Below are 17,357 nucleotides of genomic sequence, written 5' to 3' on the forward strand. Positions count from 1 at the left end.
ATAAAATATTTAGCGTGACCGTGGCGCGGAGCCAGCGCGTGCCAACGCGGGGCTCGGAGGAGAGGCCGTTCGACGAGGCGCTGCTGCAACACGCTGCGCGGCTGCAGCTGCAAGCGCCAGCTCCCGAAGCTGCTTGGAGGCAGAGGGAGGGTTTTTTTCCTACTTTTTCCCAGCTGGAGAAACTGCGATGCAAACGGTCCCGGTCTAACTTTTTTAGGGGGGGAAGAGAGATTTGGTACTTCTCTGTTTTTTTCACAAGCAAACGGCCCCAGTCTGCAGCGGGTTTCGCTGGGAGGAGGATGCTGGGGACAAGGCTCGTCTCAAATTCAGCACCCGAAACGGGGGGAGCCACTCGGCACCCGCTCTTGGCTGCTTGCCGCCAGCCCCGGCGCGATGCAGGAGAGCAAACCCTGCCGCAGCCTGAGCCGGGCTTTGCCCATCCTTGTTTTAATTAAATAATTTTTCCGGCGTAGGAGACACATTTGCAGATGCACCTGTCCCCCACCAACTCGCAGCACAGCACGCGTGCACGTATTACTAAATCCAGTATTTCTCCACGGTGCCCAGGCTGGAGAAGGTAGGGAAAACTCAGCAAAGACATACCCGCGGGCAGAATATAGCCCGTGGGGCTCAATATGATCTTCCCAGCTTCTGGTGGAACGAGGGCTGCGTCTTTCCTTCTGGATCATCCCTCCAAACTGGAGTCCGTGACCCTTTTTGTGAACTTCTGAACCCAAATTCTCCAGCACAGCCCTCACGCCCACAGGAACAGCCTTAAAGCCGCTGGCAGTTGTCCAGGTTGCTTTTGTTTTTGCCTCGGCGCCTTTTTAGGTGAGAAACCGCAGCCGTGCCTCTCTCTGCTTCGGCTGGCATTAACGCCGTGAGAGTTTCCCGCACCGTGCAGGGGCAGCAGCCCCGGCGCGGAGGCAGAGCAGGATGAGAACTCGCCCCTGCGTGCAAAAGCCGGCCCTCGTCCGCCGGCGTGCAAAACCGCCCGGGTATCGGGTAACCCTCGCCCGGCTGCCCGCGACAAAGGAATCACTTGTTTTCGGACGGTTTCGGTTCCTGATCCGGTTTCCTGCTGGCCTAGGGGAGTGCCTGCGCGGGAAAAGGGCAGGACAGCTTCACCCGGTTTAAGTCTGATATGGGGAAATGCCGCAGCTCGTTCGGATAAGACGGAGGGAGAGGGCAGAAAGGTTCGGGGCAGCATTGGGGATGGAAAGGCGCAGCGGCACGCAAAGGCTTGCGGGGAAGGTGGCAAAGGGCCGGCGAGCTCCTGAGAGCAAGCTGCAGGGCCCAGAAGTCAATGGCAAAATATATGCACATATGTGTGGGTACATATATATATATATATGTATGTATGTATGTATGTATGTGTATATATACACACTTTCAGCTCGTGTTGGGCTGAGAGGCACAGCTCTGCAGGAGCCTTTTCGCTGTTAGATCAGAGCCTTTTGTGTTAGATTCCTAGTGTCCTTCCTCCATCCTAGGAATCTGACCTGGGCATCTGGGATCTGTTGTGATCCCAGAACATAAACTCTCCTCTTGTAACACACCAGTGGGCATAAAAGAGGTCTCGAACAACCCTTTTGATCCGGCAGTGAGGTGTGAGCGAGCGCGCAGGGAATAACCCTGCCAAGCTGGATGTGCCAACCCGGCACAGCCCCTGCCTCGGTGCTGTGTCCGAGCAAGACAGGACAGCATGCAAGGAAGAGCTGCTCCCTCAACACTAACGGAGTCGAGGGCTGCTTTATTGCCAAAACCGCTTAGTTTGACAGGCTTCAACCTAACTTCATCCTCGGTTCTCTGTTTTGGAAAGAGAAGAGGAGAGGGCCCAAGCCACCTGGGCTCAGGGCACCATGTGCCACCACTTGAAGGAGAAGGGCTGGCGGCGGACATTGGTGCCGCAGTGGACGTCGCCGGAGAGCACGTGGTAGGAGAAGTAGTCATTGATGAAGGTGCAGGTGAGCCCCAGGGGCTCCAGCAGGGAGCAGACCTTCTCCTCCAGGCAGCACTGCCCACGGATGACTGGCCCGAAGGGCTTGGGGATGCCCAGGTGTCTTCCCAACACCAGCATGTTCACCTGCAGCGGGACAGGAGAGGCTGTGAAACATGCAGCGAGGACGAGCCAGAAGCTTTTTCTACGCAGCAGGAAGCTGCCCGGTGTTTGCTTTCACTTGGCTGCGCTGTTGGGCCATCAGGAGGCTCCAAGGAGCAAAGCAGAATGGATGGAGAAAGAGGGGACGGAGGAGAGGAAGCCAAGCGGAGGGAAAGGGTCTGACAGAGATGCAGCCTTGGTGCAGAGTGGAGTGCAACCGCCTCTGCTGGGCCCTCACCATGTCTGGGAAGAGGGCGTCCGCTCGGGACTCCCTGAGCACGAAGAGCTGGGGGATGTCGATGATGTCCTCCTCGCTCAGGCCCAGCTCCTGCTTGAGGAGGTCTCGGTTCCAGTCGATGCAGCGCTGGGGAGAAGGAGGGAGGCGCACTGGGAGGGGGTGCATGGTGGAGGTGCCCCTTCCTCCACGCTCCAACTCTATGCTCCGGTCACGGCCAGACACCAGCCACGTTAGGATCTCCATCCAGACCAAACGCAGGACCGGAGCCTTCACTTGTGATCCCTGGCCAGCCTGGCCTCCCTAACCCCATGCAGTCCCACGTTGCTGCCCGTCCCATCCCTTTTGGCTACACATGGCTCTGAAGAGTAGAGCCTTCGGGCTACCTCCTGCATCCAACCCCCTACCTGAGCTCCCTCTTCCCTTTGATTTTTTGTGCCTCTGGAGTCACTTAGGGCATCTCCCAATGTGATTAAAGCCAGGACCCACATGTGCTTGGATGAGCTGGTCCCATATGGTGCCTGGCCCCCTTGTAAGTGCTCTCCCTTGCACACGTGCTTTCATCTAGCACATGCCAATGCTATTCTTGGCAGGTTTGCTCACTCTTCTCCCAGGGCTAATTATCTGTTTCATTAAAAATAATCCCTGCACCAATCATCTGGTAGCACCTTGTAAGCGGAAGAGATTTTGCAAGGGAGAGTGTTGATGAAGGAAATAGAGCCAGGCGTTGAAAAGGAGCACACCACACTTCTGAAGGCGGCTGTCATCATGGGATCTGCTAAATCATGTTTTTGAGGGTAGCCTTGCCTTGGCTTAACAGTCCTCGCAAGGCATTTCCAGGGATGCTGCGAGTCCTCCCTCCAGCTAAAGCTAACAGGACACTGTAGATGCAGCAGATCTCTGTGCCTAGATGCTGCAGAGCCCCGACCCAGGGGCATCTGCCCCCATGCTCAGCCCATCCCTCTGATCTGCTCTGAAGCATCATGGCTCAGGCTTCGGCTAACTGCTCGGCGTCACCGCCGACATGCGTTGCCTTACTACGGGGAGGAAGAGGCGATAACAGACTTGTTGGTGCTGCCTGGCACTTTGCAGCTTCCTGGCGCCCACCTGCGCGTGCCTGTTGTCGTTCTTCAGCGTCTCGTCTGCCAGGAGCTCATCGATGGTCATCCGCTCCATGTTCTTCAGCCCTGCGTGGGGAGCAACGCGGCAGTAAGGGACCTTGGTGGCCCCCACTGGCCCTCGAGGGCGCCCTCGCCAGGCTCCTTACCAATGAACTGGGTGGCATTGCCATAACCCTGCTTTTGCTTCTCCTTGAAGAGCTTGTAACAGGCATTGGGACTGGCCAAGAGGAGCCGGAAACCCTACAGGGAGAGAGATGAGGTGATTAAAGCTTGGCCGTGTTGAGCTTGGATATGATACAGATATTATTTCATGACACTGGCCCTTCAAGCAACTCAGCGGCCCCAACTTAGGCAAGACACTTCAGTGCCACGGTGCCTGTCAGCTGCAAACCCAACCCCACATGTTGCGAGCTGCACAGGTTGTTTCCAAGAGACTAGATGTTTCCTGGGGAACGGCACCAAAAGAAAGTGAATTCAGTATTCAGAATTCAGCCCCGTGAGGAGGGCCCCGAAACAGAGGAAGGATGAGCCAGGCACTGTTCCCAGCACCGCCACTGCTTCACCACGCGATGTGAAGCCACTTGTGCCTTTTCATGGTGCCCCAGTTTCCCCGTAATCCAACAGGACTTTTTTTTTTTCACTGACTCCCACGAAGGGCTTTTTGCATTTGCAGAAGAGGGTTCCCTGTGCCGGAGCAGGGATCATTGAAGGGAAGGAGCGGTAGTGGCGGACAGTACCTTCCTATCGTAAGCGGGGACAAACGTCAGGAATTCATCCACGTGGCCCACGCTCAGCCACTCCGAGTAGACTTCCACGGGCGCCTGCACTTTTTGGGCATAGAGGAAATCTCTGACTGCCTTTGACATCCGCCGGCCGGAGGCCCTGGGAAGCAGAGGGAGTAGGAGAAAGCACACACAAAGGCATGGGGGGGTGCAAAGTGGTTAGGCATCAATTTATAAGAGGTGACACCGTTTCCCATCAGTTCAGCATCGAGTGGGTTGTCCCGCAGTGTCTCATTGGGAGGGGGGCTCCTGTCCCACCTGCCACTCGCACCGATTTTCATGTCCCACATCAGCCTGGCTGACCCCAAGCTCCCGCTCGAGTTCCTTGGTGTAGTACGCAGGGCAGCATATATATGCATTACATCCCCCTTTCTGCTTCAGCATCTTCCTCTTTAAAATGGGCGCAAGGCTTAATTTAACTAATCCTTGTGAGTATTAAATCACTCCTTATGTAATGCGTTGCGCGGGTGAAGTATTCTTAGAGAGACAGCAGCAGAAGCCCTCACACAGGCTGGGAAAGCATTAATTAAACTTCACAACATTCTTCTAATAAGGGATAATTATGGTTCTTGGGAGTCTGGGAAAACTAAAGTTACCTGCCACGGTAAACGAACTACCTAACATCCCAGGCAGGGACCCAGGAGTCCTGGCGCCCCATCCTCCGCTGGCACCGAGGAGCACGGCTAGCTCGGAGACGGGCATCACGCCGCTTGCCGTCTCCACACTGCCGTGGCTTAGACATCCCGGGTAACGTCCCTGCCGGATTCGCTCCCGGCGGATCGCTTTGTTGTTTATCTCGGAGAACAGCCTCCTTTGTGGAGGATCTGCGCTCTCGTTCCAGCTGAGCTGCCTAGCACCGCCTGCCCGGAGCAGCTGCCGAGGGCAGAGCAAAACAATTTCCAGTTATTTGGGATTTTACCCTTTCGTGACTTACCGCACCTTTTCTTTTAATTGGGGAAAGGTTAAATAGCCTGGGTGCTTCGGGCACCGCAAGGATCGGAGCAAAAGCATCAGCACAAAAAGTTTGGGAGTGGGAAAATAAGAGCGGCGGCACGTAGCGTTTCATGAGGGGCATGGGAAGAGGGAAGCCGGCTCGCGTTAATCGCGTCAAATCTGATCTCTGCTGAGCAGCTCTTGCAAAGAGGATTGCTATGAGATGGGAACGTGGGGTCAGCTGCCAGGACCCTGATCTGTGCCCCCTGGCCACACCAAAACCCAGGCGTTATTAATGTAACTGAAGTTAATTGGCCCGAGCCAGTGATTCCAGATTGAAGGACTGCTTTAGGCCCCTGTTAAGTCAGTGCCAGACCTCTTCAGAGCCAGGTCTGCTTGGGTCTCCCCTTGTCAGCCCTCAGTGGTAGCCTTCACTCTGCCCAGTTAAGCCTCTTCCCCCTGAAAAAAACCTTTTCTTTGGAGGGGAAAGCAGGTCTCCTGTTCGAACGCTGCAGTTCTGCGCTCTGGGTATCACTGTTGCCCCCACAGCCACCTTCCCTGCCCTGGACAGGGAAATAAGCTCCTGTTTTACTTATCCTGGGAGCCGATTTAAGCCCTGCGAGAACCAGGACCCTGGATGCCTCTCGCATGCACCTCTGCCCAGACCGCATGGCCGGGATTTGGCCCCGCATCCCCATGCCAAAGCAGCAACGGGACTGGGGTGAGGAGACACAGACTCATGCCCTGCAAGCCAGACCTCTGTTGTCCTCCTTGGGGGTTAGGCAAGAGGGAACAAGTTCGCCAGGCCTTTTTTTAATTCCCCAGGCTCAACTGCAGCTCAAATGCAATTAAAACAAATCCCCCCCGCCACTCTCCTATGGCAGTGAGACAGGGCTTCCTCCAGCTGAACTAGCAAGGGCAGGCCCTCTCCAAAATCTCTCTGCATCCCCCTGCAGCCCTTTCTCATCCCCCCAGGAACACTTTCCTATGCCCAGCTTTTATGTGCCCCATCCCACCAAGACGAGGGCTGGATCAAGCTGGGCTGTCATGTCTCCTTCTCACCAAGGGAGGGTGCTCCCAATGAGGATCCTTCCAAAAGGGTATTCCTTCCCTCGCACAGTCACCGGCGGGCTCACGTCCAGGTTCCCAAAGGAGTCAAGGCTCGAAACCTCTTTTTTGGGGGGCTCTCGGGTCACATAGCCAAAATCAGGACCCTGAGAAAGAGGGGAGCAGTGAAGGCACGCCAGTGGGACCTCCACCAGCCCGGCTCTGCCCGTCGGCAGCCCCACGAGTGCATCTCCACATCAGGTCTCAGCTAGCAAGCCCTGTGACATGGGTTTTCCCTGTAGCCGAGAGCCTGGCAAGCTCATGGGGAGGACCCGGGGGGCCCAGGGAGAAGGGGGTCAGCTTCACGCTGGAGGAAACTTTACACACCAGGATCTTTTTAAAAGCAAAGTCCCTCAAGCCTCTGTTTCTGGGTGAGTCGAAGACCACAGGGAACGTCTTGTGAGGTGCTTCCACATAGCCAAACTCCAGCTCGTCCTGTTGTGGGAAGAGGAAGAGGAAGAATCCTCTTTTGGTGATAGTGATCTTGGGCACCAAGCGGGAGGGGCGCAGGAGGTAGGCAAAACAGGCAGTGAGGGTGGAGCAGGAAATCAGCCAAACCTGAGAAAACTCTCTTGTTGCCCCAACCCAAAGGGAGGCAGCTCTCCACCCATGGAGGCAGGGGGTCTGGGGGCTGCCACCCTGGCCAACGCAGCGCTGGCAGAGCCAGGCCGCCCCGGAGCAGAAAGCCTGCAGCCGCGGTGTTCCGGGGGATGGGGATAGGGATGGCACGGCTCATGCACACTGTGGGGAGCAAACAGCCCATCTACCCAGCATGTGCAGGTCCCTGTTGCAGCACCGCACAGTCCTTAGGCAACATCCCTGTCCATGCTGGCTGCCATCGCTGGCAGAATTTTAGTTTTAGTTCATGGTTGCTAGGTTCACCTCTAAGTATCTAGGTGCCTTCTGCTGAGCAATGCAGCTAATACCTCTCAGGGGCGTTAGTAGCGGAGAGAACACCCTACTGTCCCTGTGAGAGCCTCTGAGCGTGTAAAAAGTGCCATGCAAGAGCCAAGTGTTACTTGTATTGATTTAGGACCTGGATCCAGCGGTCACTCCGGTTTTCGACCTCTGAGCAGATGGTCAGCTTGCAGTTGACTTTCCTCAGCAGGACTCGGAGACCCTCCAGAAAGACATCATTGGAGTTTATGCCCTTCTCAATGCTGTGGGGAGAGCACAGAGTAAAGACTGGGAGCAGGGAGCCCAAGGGCTCATGAGAAGTGCCCCCACTGCCTGACCACGCAGCCTATTTCTCACTCACAGTGCACTAGGTAACTGTCACCCATGAGGCTACCCTTGGAGAGAGTCGAGCTCCACGGCATCAGGGTCAAACAGAGCCTCCATCCTTTCTCCCTGGGGTTGCAATGAGTGCAACAGCACCAGCCTGGGTCCCTACCAATATATTAGGACTCCTGCACAGCACACATAAAGCATGGCTTGCCCCATAGCTAATATGTAGTAAGAAAGGGTTGAAAGCTCCTCCTGGGAGAGTCTCTCTCTCCCAAGGGAGGTAGAGCAATGCTCTGGTCTTCAGTCATGTCCCTCCTACCTGCAGACAAAAACCTCCACAGGCTGCTGGGTGTTCGGGGTCATTATCCAGGGCGCCACGCGGAAAACCACCGTATCAGTGAAAATCGGGGTGCCCGGTGAATACTGCAAGAGGCAAAACACCCATGAGTCGCAGTGAAACTCCTATTGCCAGCTTCGCAGAGAACAGGAACAGGACATGCTCTGGGACAGTGTGAGACTGAGGCCAAGTCTCGCCACTGCAGTGTGAGCAAACATCTGTCTGCCCGCACAGTCATGATCCACGAGTCCCTCGTACCTGATGGGTGACCTCCAGCAAGCTGATGCTGAAGGAAACCAGCCCAGAGAAGTCAGCGTCTGGGAAAGAAAGTCCTTCTACGTAGAAAGTACTGTCTCCTTCGCTGATGTGGTCTAGTACGTAGGAGAGCTTATTTGGACCCAACACAAGTTTATACTGGAGGCGTGAGTCATTATCTGGAGAGACAACGAAATATCCAGCACAGTGTGAGGTGACCAGCTCATCCATGGGGATGGAAAGAGGCAACAGAGAGGAGGTGGTTGATGCCAGTGTGGTTTGCACAGGAGTGGGCGTGCCTCCTCTTCTCTAGAGAACACACTTGATCTTCCTTGTACAAAGAGGACTCTGTACCCTAAGGTCAAACCCTTTTAAGGTGCGTGCCTAGAGTTAAAGCATCTAATGATATACTTTGGTTCCCTGACCTGATTTTCAGTGGGGATCTGCAGGTATTCAGTTACTGGGGTGTTCAAAGGTAAATGTGTGCAGCCCAACGAGATGGGCTGCTTTGATCGCTGTGTCATACCCAGCGTTAATCAGGGAGCCGGTGCCAGAAGCAGCGTGTGGGTTATCAGCCCTGAGTCCTGCCAGACCCCACCGTTCCCACAGAGCTGAAGCCATGCCCATGTGACCAGGCGTGCGTGTCCGGGTGCATGTGTGTGTGTGCACGCAGCGTCGCGCCAAGGTGGGAGGCGACAGCAGGGGCAGAAACCCTCCCTCGCCCAGGCGACCAGCACTATCTCGCTGCATATCTGGCCCGCTCTCATCCTCTCACGTGAGTGACACCAGCTTCCTCCTTACGTCATCCTCACCTGGAGCTTCCCAAGCTTCCTCCATTGGAAAATCCTGCCTATGCATCTACACCCATGTGGCAGCAACATGCAGTCGCGAATCCTCAGCTCATTTTTTTTAGGGATAGGAAGACGTCAGCATTTTTAGACCTGCCTAGTGTATGCAGAGCCTGTACCTTCAAAGCCCACTCTTCACTGGAAAAGACTGGCATGAGACCCAAGCCTTGCCTTTGAAATTTCAGCAATCACACTGAACAAAGCATTCTTTATTACTTTTCCCTAAGCAGCCTCCAAGTTTCTCATAACTCAGCCTTGTAAACAGCCGGAGCAAGAAAGAGCAGAGGAGCTTTCGAGATAAGCAAGCATTTCCAGAGATCAGAGGCGCTCGGTCCCTAACTATAGTGAACCTTAGTGCAGTAATAAAAAGACGGATTCACCCACGTCAGGGTTCTACAGGGAGATGATAGGACTGCACAAAGATCTGAGAAGGAAGGGAGAAGTACTCACGAATAGCATGGAAAACTCTCACTTTGTCTGCATCCGACTCAGGGACATGAAGGACCAGCTGATACTCAGCAAATATAGCGCTGGGGCCTTGAGTCCTCAGGATCATAACAGACATATCTTGAAGGTCTACAAGAAAAGAGACAGACAGGAGTCTCACTTCAGGGACCTGGGGAGGTTTCCAGCCTCAAGCACTGACTGTAGCTACTGGTATCCTCTGCCCAGACTTTGTTCGCCTATAGGTTTATAGGGCATACCTCTTGGGGATTATGCAAGCTGCTAGCACTGGTTTTGTAGAGATGTCTGGGAAGAAAAAAATTAACATGTCCTTGCCTTGGGAAGGGAACAGAGGTGATGGCAAAGGTACTTTGAAGAGACATGGGAAGGTGATCTCGCACAGGGAAAGAGCCCGTTTCTGTTGCAGTGGGGAAGCAGGTTAGAAAATGAAGCCTCTGTTGATAACTATAAGGTGACAGCGTGAAAGCAGCACCCATTCTCCTAACTGCTTTGCAAGCACCTAAGGCCATAGATCAGTGGCACGTTATCTTTGCAGGCAGTATCACCATCACCAGACATGGCAAACATGTCCAAGCACGGCTCATAGTGAGAAAGGAGAGGAACAAAGGTGTCACAAGCACAAAAAGACCCAGATCAGATCCCCCTGGGTGCTGCATATAAGCAGTCACCTTGGATTACGTGCTTTGGGCCTGCTACATGGGCACATGCGTGCCCGGCCAGGAAGACGTGCCATCTTTTGGGCTGGCCCTGGGGTGTGCCACTCATACCTGCGCTGGTCCGTATCTCCGTGTGACTGCTGTCCATCCCCACGGAGCTGGGGCTGTCCTTGTCACAGTTCACCAGCAGCACAGCACCTTGCCCGTCCGGGCCCCACGTCCATTTTGCCTGGAGAAGTATCGAAAGGAAGTGGGAAAAAAAACACAAAATTTCCTCCCTCCTGTCCTCCTCCCAACAGCGTCCTGGCTGGAGGAAACCCCAAGGCCACGTCCACGCTTGGAGGAGATACCCACAGCAAGAGTTAAGTAACATGCAATCAGCCCTGGTGTAGAGAGGGCAGCAATGCTTTTAACCCACTAGATTTCCTAACCTCTTAACCCACATGAAAACTACAGCTTCTAGCAGGGCCAGCAAGGGCTATTGCAAACAGATGTTATCTTCTAACAGCTCAGAGTGTATCTGTAAGCCCTCATTTGAACAAGAATATGCCAATTCTAGAAATGCATCTGATCTTGATATACAACTTGTGCTGTTGATTGTGCTGTAGCTAATTACACAGGCCTAAGTGCTTGGGCATGTGCAGATTTATGGCCAAAGGGGTAAATCTCTTGCTATTTGCAAAACCTGCGACTGACTCATTTAGTGGCACGTTTCACGTCCAAAAAGAAGAAGAAAAAAAAAAAGGCAGTCTTTTTTCCTATATGGCTGCTTCTTTCCAACATCCTTGGGGCTGGACTTGAGAGCCAGGAGACTTTGGCACAGAGAAGAAAGTCTTTCTTCCCAGATTAGTAGGCTAAGGGAAAATAACGCAGCAAATTCTAATTCAGGCACCAGGGAAATGCTACCACCACCCAAGTCCCTCCTCCCAGAGATTTTCAAGAAACAGACTGGAAGTGGATGCACCCTGCATTTACCCTCCATAAACTCTACGTTGCATAAAATCATGAAGTGTTTCTCATTACCTTGTCCTTTCCTTTGCTCCTCACTCTGCCATTACGGCTCAAGTCAACATCCAGGGATATGTCTGAAACATCACAGAGAGAGAAGGCAGCCACCAGCAAGATACTGAGCTTTCTGCAGACGGTGCTGTTTTGGACTCACCCTGAGTGCTAGCCGTGAGTCAGCTAACACCAACCCCACCTGCATCGCCCCAGACAAGCTCAAAACCTGAACAGGACCCTTCTCTAAAAGCCAGTCTGACCACTTTTTGTTGGTTTTCCCCCTTTGGTCTCCAGCTATCTTCTCCCGTCTTGATTTCCCTAGCAGGGACATACCCACTTCTTTTGTATTTTTACTGATTTCAAATTGACGGTGGAGTTTTTTGGTGAGTGAAGGCGAAATGGGGTGGAGGCATGAACGAGTGTTTTCACCATGGGCGAACAGACACCTAAGCAATTACTAGGGGTGATGCAATGTTTGAGAAGGACTTTCCCTTACAAAGCTCTTCCGTGGCCCAAATCTCTTCCTCTGCTGGAATAAGGAGGAGGTTTACCAACTACTTCTTACTGAGCCCATGTAAATCTGTAATAAGCCTATCCTAACGACAGCTCTTGGCCTGCTGGACTGATCCAAATGGCACAGAGGGAGAAAGATAATGTGTGCAGAAAACACAGGCACAGAAGAAGAGTATCCTTCTTCATGGCGCAGAGGGGAATACGTAGAGAAGCTTAGCCATGTCTTTGTAACCCAAAAACCCTGCGGAAGGCAATGGCCAGGGATGGCTCAGAGTAGAGTCCATCAGCCATGGGACATGGAAAACCATCAACCTCTGCAGGTGCAATTTTCAGAGGCATATGCATGTCTTCAGGACACAGGTCTGGCCATCATGTGAGCACTTAAAAAAATCCAAAATTTAGGATAATCAGTCCATCCAAATGTAAGTCTCTGCATCCAGACTAGCTGTCTAGACTCCCTCTGTAATCCACAGAGGAAAATAGGCATTTCAAGGCAATGATTCATCTCATCCTAAGCTTCTAAAATAGGTCAGACAACTACACTTAGGTTCCTATTTCTCTCCACTAGCTACAATGGCGGTTGAGGAAGCGAGCAGCGTTGCAGACGGCTACACTGTCTAAAGCTAGGTGAGATGGTCTCATTTGAATCCTCCTCCGCCAACCAAATGGTCTTAGTGTCCAGAGAAGGCTGGCTTGGTACGTGCATTGGATGGGGATATAGCACAGGGTTTTTGTGCCATATTAAGGCAGCACAATAACATTTTAATTATTTCTCTCTTCCTTGTCAGGATTGACTGTTAACACCCAAACCTGCACTATGCACTCAGGCTGGTGGGTTAATTCCAGTTCAATAAACAAAACTAGATTTGGGCATCTGTAAGAGCAGACTGTCTTCAGACAAGTGTTGCTGAAATACTCACCTACACAGGTGAGATACAACCAAGCCACAGTAAGTTCATTCCCTTCCCATCCGTAGTATGAAATCTTAACCTGTGAAGATATCATGAGATCACTACCCGTTCCTAAGTCCTACATCCTGCTGTGCTCAGTAGGTCTTTCCACTCACTGGGTTGACCCAGCAGCGCTAGAATTTGTTGGTGGGACCATAAAGGCCATGCCCCATTAATCATCGTTAAGCTGAATCATTTCTGTCTGCTTCAGCACAAAGCAGGTACAGAAAAAGAAAGCTTAAAATATTTTTATTGTTTTGCATGAAGTATCTGACACCAGCTTTTGCTACAAATATCTCATTTTTAGGTCATAAAATGTGACCTCCTTCTCTTTTTTAGTTTCATTTTTCATACACAGCAATTGCACGCTTCTGTTTAGGTTTGAGTTTGTTCTATGGAAACTTGCCTGATATCAGTGCTACCTGGAAATGATCAAACACATACTCCTTCCTTACTTCCTGGAAAAACTGAGTTATTTTTCCAGATTCTCTCTGTACATTATAAGCAACTGACCTTATTGTCATTGACAGTTCTGCTGGTGACACCAATGGTCACCACAACCTCTATATCAGGATCCAGTGGCCATCGGGAGGTATTCATGGGTTTTGTCACGGGGTTGTGGATGACATGGACTGTAACTGCAGAGGTGGCATGGACCTCAAATGATGAAGCACCTTTGGGGGTAGATCTGAAACAGAAAGCAGCGCTTGGTTACAGACAGACTTGCCCCTCCTGTTGTTTTTTGTGGACCAAAATAGTTGAATTGGGCTCACTGAAATTAAATCCAACAGTAATTGGGTTTAATAGACTGAGAACCATGTTTGGGTGCGTCATCTGAATTTTGTATTTATTATCTCTGTGGTGGTGCTGAGCAAGCACAGTTCCTGCTGGAAGGAAGGGAGCTTCAGCATGTCCATCCATGGTTAAGTAGAGATGCTAAAGTCCAGGCATCCAACCTTCATCATTTTGACCTCCCTGAATGAGAACAAAAAAACCACAACCCAACGATTTCAGCATCCTAAAGACACTGCAAACCTGGGAGCTCAGACTAGAGCAGACTAGTCTGCTCGGACCCAGACTAAGAGCTGGGGCAATTTTTGATGTTGCCTCTCCAAGGAGGGTGGTTAGTGTCCCTACATGGGGAGCAATGAGGTGCACAGACCTGCTATTTTGAGCCCAAGTGCATCCCCCCCACGAGAGAAAACCAACTTTTTTCAAAGGCAGCAGTTGTGGCTTAAGCTACTGCCCTTCGCCCAGCGCTTAGAGGAGGATCGCGCTCAGCCAACGGCCACACAGCAGCAACTCATCGTGCCACCGTAAAGGCCCCCATTGGCCCCTACCCTGAATCAAAAGATGCCCGAATAAAAGACAAAATGTCCAGCCCATGTGCAAGCACAGAAAGCCCAAACCCCACCTCTGTGACATCCCTCACCTTTGAAGTGCTGCCTACTTGCTCATTACATCCCTGTACCTCCATCTGGGGAGCAGGAGTGCTCCAGCCTGTCTGCGATTTGTAACCCGCCTTCCCGTACGCACACAAAAAGGGACAAGGTGGTAAATTTTAACCACAAGAAAAATACAGAAGAGATTTATTCCCCGTTTCCCTTTGGATGACAGCACTGGTGCCTGCAGCAGCTTGTAAGGAGAGATTAATCTGTCATCTCCCTTGCCTCTACTAAAATTTAAATGGTTGCAGCATCATAAATCTTCCCGCAGACTTGCAGAATTGCTCCTCTCGTGCTTAGCGCCCTAGGAGCCTAAGTGTCAGATTGACTGCACGCTGTTATATCCAAGTCCTTGTGTCTCCTGGGCAATTCTGGAGGAGCAGGGAGACCTGCATGTAGCTTATCAGAGCTGGACGAGGCACACAAATGCCTTCCCTCATAGCACCTCTCCATGGCACAGAGCCACGGTTGCCTGGCCCATCCAAGCGGCCAAAGCCTGTTCAAAAGCAGCAAATTTTGTTTCAAATTTCGGTTCCAGGGCTGACTCTCCGGGAAACAGAGTGATGCAGAGAGCCCATGGGGAGCGGAAACCCCAGGGAAGGAAGGACTTCTCCGGTTTGGGACTATGGACCCCAATTTGATGGCTCTCTCACCTCTCCCTGGCCATAGAAGCAGAATTCCCACTGCGCTCCATCTTTATGGCCAAAAATGGACCGAAACATGACTGAACTCCGTCCCATTTGCCACCCAGTTTTCCCTGCTGCAGAGAGGACTCTCGCTACCGCTGTTGCTCTGCGGTAATGAAGCGACTCCCATCATTAAGCCCTGACATTTAAACAGCAGCCACCATCTCATATCAACTCTTGGCTCCTTTGAGCAAGGCTCAGATCTGCTACCAAGGAGCCAGACCAGCCCATTTTGGGGCTCAGGCCCAGCGCACACTTAAATGGGACTGAGCTCATTCCAGTTCGAGTTCAGAAAAAAATTGCAAATAACAGGTCATATTCCCTTCTGGCTGAGGAAAAAATAATAATGGTTCAAGGCCAGCAGAGGTTCAATTTGAGGCCCTTTGTACGGCACAGGGCGGTGGGGGGCAGTCTAGCTACAACAGCAAGTCCTGGCCCTGCTCCAACATGCAAACCAAATAATTGACTGGTTTGAGTTCCCAACTGGCTTGGCCTGTAGTCGCTATCATTATAAGTATCATTTATTAAATAGTAACAATGCAGCAGTAGACTGAATACAGCCTCATATCTGGCCAATAAAACAACCCCTATATTTTAGGCAAGAAAATCACTTCTTGTTAAATCACCCATAAAAAAACCCGCTCATGGATTTTTTCTGCTTTAGCCACACATTTGTTCTTTAACCCAGTTTAGCTCTGGACAAGTTGCTCTTCTCGAATTGCTGTTGCCCAATGCTTTAGCAGCCAGAAATAGATCCCACTTATCTGGGGTGTGCATGGGCTTTACCTGCAAACTGTCATTGTTGTCTATGTTTAAATGTCTCGACTTCACAGGAGCTACCGCCGCTCCTCTGGGCGCGCAGGGAGCGCCGCTCCAGGAAGCTCTGTCCCCAGAAGTGACCGGGAACACAGAGGACAGCTACCTCGGGGCACATCTCCGGAGTACCCAATCAGCCAGCCAAATACAAATTCAAAACAGTGATGCAGGGCCCGAGATCACCTCTGATTTTCCCCTGTAAAGCTTGTCCCTATACCAAATGAGAAGCAGAAATGCAAAGTGCTCTTGGGCTTCCCCAAAATTCACCAGTCTCCTGGAGCCAGAGCCTGTCTGGGAAGGCAGCGTAAGCCCATGTAGGTGATTGCAGGTAGTCAAATATCAAAAGCCTTACCGGTGCATGTCCAGAAAGACCTCGGTGCCCAGCACACAGGCGGCATAGCAGGCGTGACTGGTGGACACCTGCACGACTTGACGTTGGGACATGATCCTCCGGGGACCACGGACGCATGTGAAGGAAGCTGCTGCCTGGCTGCCCTGCTTTGTAGGTAAACCAGCATGACAGGATTAAAAGGCAGGGGAATTTAACTCCTCCTTCCTCCCTTCCCTCGATGACTGGGTTACCCAGAGACCCTGCCGTCTCCACCTCCACCATCCCGTGCTGCGGTTCCGGGAAGCTGCACACTCAGGAGATGAAGGCGATAAGCCAGCCCCGGGGCTCTCCCATACGGGGAGGGGGCACAGAGTGGAAGGGCAGGATGGGGTCTGGCAGGGCATGGCTTTGCACCTCGGCTTGAGACCTGCCCCAAGATCATAGCAGCAAGATCTTTGGGGGGAAATTCTCAACGATTTGCCCTGAACTCCTTTACAACTCCATATAAGGACTCCAAAGCCTTATGCATTAAACATTTTTACACCTCCTGTTAGGCAACGTGGTTGTTTAGGGTTATTATAATACACGGTACCATTAAAATAAAGTATTTTCTTTAAAACAACCCAATTTTTCCATCTAGTCTCCCAGCAGGGAGGACTCACGACCTCGACTACCCCATTAGGGCAATGCCTGTATAAAGCATATACCGCTCCAGCAAAAAGAAATGTTTGCTCGGGCTGGTCCTTCCCTTCATAACAACTTCTGATGAATGCCACGAGCAGAAATGGGCGCACTCAGGGCTGCAGGGAAAACTGGTTATTTGGCAGGCAGGAAAAATCCCTGTGAGAGGCTTTCGGTGGAGATTAGAGATTCTTGCTGTTTTGCTTGGACGTACAGAAGCACTGGGGACTCGGTGCTCATTAGTGTAGCTTTTTTGTGTTGCTGGAGATGTCTGACGGCAAAGTGAGTCTCTGCTCCCACAGGGAAGGGACCAGCACCTCCAGGTTGATCCCATCACATGGCAAACGTCCCAGTTATTGGAACAAATCGCTTTCTGGAGATACTAATCTCTCTCCAGGCAATCCTAGGAGACTTAACTAACTTCTAAAGTGTAAAAGTGGGCGATACGAATCTTGCTGCTAGTCATGAAGATTTCCATGGCGCTAGGTGCTGACCCAGGACCTGGAGAGCAGGGAAGTGGTTCCCGCTTCGAGAGAAGCACAAGTGATGGACAGAGAGAGAAAGCAAGTGCAGGGAAGTCCTAGGTGGCACTGATCCCCATGAAGACCACACCACCAACCCCATTGCTGCAGGGTTAATTGTGAATCTCACGCAGATAAGGTAGGAAGGGCAATAAGGCAACAGTGCAGTCCCCATTTCCATAGGGAATGGGAGATGGGGCATCAGGAAGCAATTTTGTCAGAGGCAAACATAGAAGGAGACAGTCATGCCAAGCAGTGGCTTCATGGGGTATCCCAGGACAGGGCTAGAGTCAAAAATATACAGTTTTGTGGGCAGCAGGACCCTTTGCAAAAAAGAAGGTCCAA

General features: G+C 51.9%; 1 protein-coding gene across 1 annotated transcript; it reads right to left on the reverse strand.

Annotated features, from left to right (window-relative positions):
• Positions 1-1,773: 1,773 nt before the first annotated feature.
• Positions 1,774-15,923, reverse strand: LOC106484665 (protein-arginine deiminase type-1-like). Its single transcript, XM_067310906.1, has 16 exons — positions 15,832-15,923; positions 13,046-13,220; positions 12,503-12,572; positions 11,091-11,152; positions 10,179-10,296; positions 9,397-9,522; positions 8,102-8,277; positions 7,826-7,929; positions 7,316-7,439; positions 6,607-6,714; positions 6,235-6,386; positions 4,195-4,339; positions 3,604-3,697; positions 3,444-3,523; positions 2,340-2,465; positions 1,774-2,086 (listed from the first exon to the last, which is right to left on the reverse strand). Exons 1-16 carry the CDS (start codon positions 15,921-15,923, stop codon positions 1,853-1,855), a joined length of 1,986 nt encoding a protein of 661 aa, XP_067167007.1. The 3' UTR covers positions 1,774-1,852.
• Positions 15,924-17,357: the final 1,434 nt, after the last annotated feature.

The sequence above is a fragment of the Apteryx mantelli genome, chromosome 26 (assembly GCF_036417845.1).
Source record: "Apteryx mantelli isolate bAptMan1 chromosome 26, bAptMan1.hap1, whole genome shotgun sequence".
NCBI classification, from domain to species: Eukaryota; Metazoa; Chordata; class Aves; order Apterygiformes; family Apterygidae; genus Apteryx; species Apteryx mantelli.

Coding starts and splice junctions, on each gene's coding strand:
- LOC106484665 (XM_067310906.1), bottom strand. CDS start 15,923: ATGTCCCAACGTCAAGTCGTGCAGGTGTCCACCAGTCACGCCTGCTAT. Junction 11,153..12,502: donor GTTGTATCTCACCTGTGTAG/GTGAGTATTTCA, acceptor GTGATGTTTCAG/ACATATCCCTGGATGTTGAC. Junction 9,523..10,178: donor GGAGATACGGACCAGCGCAG/GTATGAGTGGCA, acceptor CTTTTCTTGTAG/ACCTTCAAGATATGTCTGTT.